General features: G+C 42.0%; 1 protein-coding gene across 1 annotated transcript in view; it reads right to left on the minus strand.

Annotated features, from left to right (window-relative positions):
• The window catches only part of LOC101589862 (rab9 effector protein with kelch motifs), a gene marked incomplete at its 3' end in the record, with an annotated part of 50,929 nt that overhangs the window by 33,264 nt on the left and 13,473 nt on the right, over nt 1-4,192 (minus strand). The window contains exon 4 of the mRNA XM_023701654.1: nt 2,499-2,651. Coding sequence (XP_023557422.1) covers nt 2,499-2,651 — 153 coding nt within the window. The remainder of the gene's footprint in view (nt 1-2,498; nt 2,652-4,192) is intronic.

Here is a 4,192-nt window from a genome sequence, read left to right on the forward strand (position 1 = left end):
TTTTGCCCCTATGGTGGGGATTGAATATGAGCCCTTTGACCTGTTAAAAAGCATGGAACTCTCCATTTAATATTTTCAGACTATTGCTGACTATATGTAACTAAAGAAGAGAAAAGAGAATGAGAAAAAAAAGAGGAAGATAAATCCTGCACAGGTTCAAATTCTCTATGATGAATAGTCATATATATTGAAATTGTACCAATAGACTTAATTCTTTTTTTTTTTTTTTTTAAAGTAAAAGCTGGGCGTGGTTGCCACAGTGGTAATCCCAGCATTCAGGAGTCTGAGGCAGGAGGATCTTTGTGAGTTCCAGAGGAGGCTGGGCTACAAAGTGAGCTCAAGGCCAGCCTGAACTGCATAGTGAGACCGTCTCAAAGAGATTAAAAAAAAAAAAAAACCCCAAGATATGAGAGGCCAACTATACACACCAATGTTACTCACTAATAGCCTTAATATAACTGGTTACAGATGACTTTTGACCACTTATTCATATTTTTCAAGTATTTCACAACGTTTGCTTTTTTTTTTTTTTTTGGTGGTAGCACTGGCACCCACACTTGGGGGCTCATCCAGTGAACTATAACCCTAGCCTCTGTTCTGTTTTTTATTTTAAGGTGAGGTCTTGCTAAATCAGTAAGTTGCCCAGGTTGGGCTTGAACTTGTGATTTTCTGTTTTAGTAGGCCAGAGAGCTGGGATTACAGACATGTGCCACTCACTATGGCTAGATAAATGTAAGTATTTATAAAAAGAAATATAGGGGCCGGGGAGACGGCTCAGTGGAATAAGCGCTTCCCTGGCAAGCGCAAAGACTTGAGTTCAATCCCCGGCTCTGCAAAAAAAAAAAAAAAAAGAAATATAAAGCCAAAAATTTTACTTAGTTACCTACATATTTATTTCTTCACCGTTTTTTGGTTTTTTTTTTTTTTTTTTTCCTTTTTCTTTTTTTTAGCTAGGGTCTTGCTATGCAGTTCAAGCTAGCCTCACTCAAACTTGTAGCAATCCTCCTACTTCAGCCTCCTGAGTGCTAGAACTATAGATGTACACCACCATGCTCAGCTTATTTTTGTCGTTTTAAAATAAGGTAAGTGAAAAAAAAAAAAAGATGAAATAAAATAAAATAAAATAGGGTAAGTGGAGCATGGTAGTGCACACCTGTATTCCCAGCACTTGAGAGGCTGAGGCAGCAGGATCCCTGTGAGTTCAAGATCAGCATGGGCTACAAAGTGAGCTGAAGGCCAGCCTGAACTACATAGTGAGACCCTATCTCAAAAAGACAAAAGTAAAATTAAAAAAATAAAACACAGTATTACTAGTATTACTATACAGGGGCTGGGGAGATGGCTTAGTGGAATAAGCGCTTCCCTGGCAAGTGCAAGGGCCTGAGTTCGATCCCCGGTTCCGAAGGAAAAAAAAAAAAAAAAAAAAGTGATGGACTCACAGTATTACTATACAGCCGAGGCTGGCCTCAGACTCCTCCTCACTCAGCCTGTTGAGTGTATTATAGTTGTGTATAACCATGCCCAGATATCAAAACCAAAACTTTTTTTTTTTTTGCGGGAACCAGGGATTGAACTCAGGCCCTTGCGATTGCCAGGCAAGCGCTTATTCTACTGAGCTATCTCCCCAGCCCCCCAAAACTTTATAAATAAAAAAGATTTTAAAAAAAAGTTATCTCCCATATGTAAGCTACCAACCTCCTCTCAGGGGTGATGTTCCCAGTCTGCTTCCTTTACAGAACTAACAGTTTAGTTAAACAAAACATACCAATAGGGTGGAAAAAGGAAAAATGCTAAGAGGATACGGGGCAGGGTCTCTTAACTTAGGAAGTGCTGCTATTTTACAGCAGATAAGTCACTACCGAGGGTGTTCTGCTGGCACCAGAGGCTGCACAGCACCATCTCTGGCCTCTGCCCACTAGGTGCCAGGTGTATGGTACCAGCTATCATGGCCAACATGGTCTGCAGATGAGGACTTAACCACAGAGAACACAATCACACTGCAGGAAAACCACTGGTCTGCATACCTGGGTCCTCGCCTGGCTCAGTCACTAATTCTCTGGTGACTTTGGAAAACTTACTTTTCCCTCTACCCCACTGTAGACCTGAGATGCCTACTTGGCATATTTGTTCTCCAGAGTCCCATCCAGCTCTGGGATTTGTGGAGTTGATAAATTCCTATGTTCTATGAGGTCAGCAAAGCTAAACATATTAGTTAGTATAATCCAAATGTATTGGAACTATAATTGGATGTGTGTATGAATGACAAAAATAAAATAACCGGGCTGGTGAGATGGCTCAGTGGTCTAAAGCGCCTACTTTGAACAAGCTTAGCAATGCACAAGGACTGCGGTTCAATCCCCCAGCACCACATGCCAGCCAGCCCTGCCCCCTGGTGGGCTGAGCTGGCCACACACACACACACACACACACACACAAATAAATAAATAAATAAATAAATAAAATTTTAAAATAAAATAAAATAACCTTTGGCTACTTACCCGGATTCAGGACCTGTAGACAATTTCTGTTTCCTGACTGATCGGCTCCTCCAAATACCCAGATGCTGCCAGGGGTGCAGGAGGGAACAAAGCTGGCATGTTCGTAGCGGGACAAGAGGCCCTCTTGGGTAGCCAAGTCCCACCGGTGTGTTCCTGGAAAACATTTCATCCGGTTCCTGGTTTGGGGCTGCCAACTAATTGCCTCCGTTGACAGACTTAGGGAAGATGGAGAGGAGAGGGCCAAAAGCACTCATGAGACCTGGGCACAGTGGCGCATGCCTATATTCCTGGAGCCTGAAGCAGGAACACTGTGAGCTTGATGCCAACCTGGGCTATACAGTGTCTCAAAAAATCTGTCATTAAAAACTAATAAAAGTATAAATGAACAAACATTGAGTCACTTAAAAAAAGGTGGCAGTTCCGTAGTAAACACTTTGGGGGCTGTCTTCTTAGTGTAAAACTCTCTTTCGGTGCTGGGGAAGTAGCTCAGTAGAATAAGCCTGCGAAGCGCAAGGGCCTAAATTCGATCTCTGGTTCCGCAAAAAATAAAATAAAATAAAATAAAAATAAAATAAAACTCTCTTCCATGGGTACTGTTCCTGCACTCCCTCCAAACTGCAAGAGTAGGGTCCACAAATTATATGCACACCACCCCTTGACCTTGTATCCTTAGTTGACTAAGTGGGAGGTAGCCACTGACTCAATCAGATCCACTCTCTCATGAGGCTGGGCTGTATTTCTGGCTCTTGGGTTTTTTGTTTGTTTGGGGTGTTTCAGCCCTTGGATTCTGCAAATCCAAGGAATTACTTTTATCTTATTATCTGAAATTATTTCTTCTTATTCTTTCTGGCTTAAGTGGGTCTCTGCTACCTACAACTAAATGATCTCTGGATAAAACAAGTTCACTGAATAACACTTAACCTATTAGTTATTTTAGTTAGTAAACTACTTATATAAGATGTTCACACCTGTAATTTCAGCACTCAGGAGGCTCAGGCAGGAAGATCACTGCAAGTCTGAGACCAGCCTGGGCACAAAGTGAGCTCAAGGCCAGCGGAACTGTATAGGTTTGTTTTTTGGGTTTTTTTTGGTGGAACCAGGGATTGAACTCAGGCCCTTGTGCTTGCCAGGGAAGCGCTTATTCCACTGAGCCATCTCCCCGGCCCTGAACTGTATAGTGAGACCCTATCTAAAAAATAAAAAAATGTTCACAGGCTTTATCTTACTGGAACATTATGTTTACTAAATGAAGCAGTTGCTTTAAGGGATATCAAGGTCCAGATGGTATAACTGGTTTAGCCAGAGTCATTAAGAAAATAATAGAGTTCAATAAATTTGTAACTGTGCGCTGGGATTATAACAGGGTAGAACACATGCCCAGCATGTGCAAAGCTTGGATTTGTTCACATGTGCAAACCAAACAAACATGTAGCTGAACTAGCCAGTAAGCTCTTACAGGCCTGGAAGAGGTTTGTGCCTTTTTGTCCCGCCAGCGCTGGGGATCAGACTTGGAACCTTGTGTAGGCTAGTTAAGCACTCTGCGACAAAAGACTTAATTTTGACTTCCTAGTACAGGGTGTAGAAATCCCACTGTCTAGAGAGGAGTAGCAAACATGTTGGCAACTTGGAGAACAAAAGCCCCATTAAAAGGTGGCAGCTCAGCTCCAAATAATAACTGCCAAACAGATATGCAA

Source organism: Octodon degus, unplaced genomic scaffold, assembly GCF_000260255.1.
Source record: "Octodon degus isolate 3935 unplaced genomic scaffold, OctDeg1.0 scaffold00138, whole genome shotgun sequence".
NCBI classification, from domain to species: Eukaryota; Metazoa; Chordata; class Mammalia; order Rodentia; family Octodontidae; genus Octodon; species Octodon degus.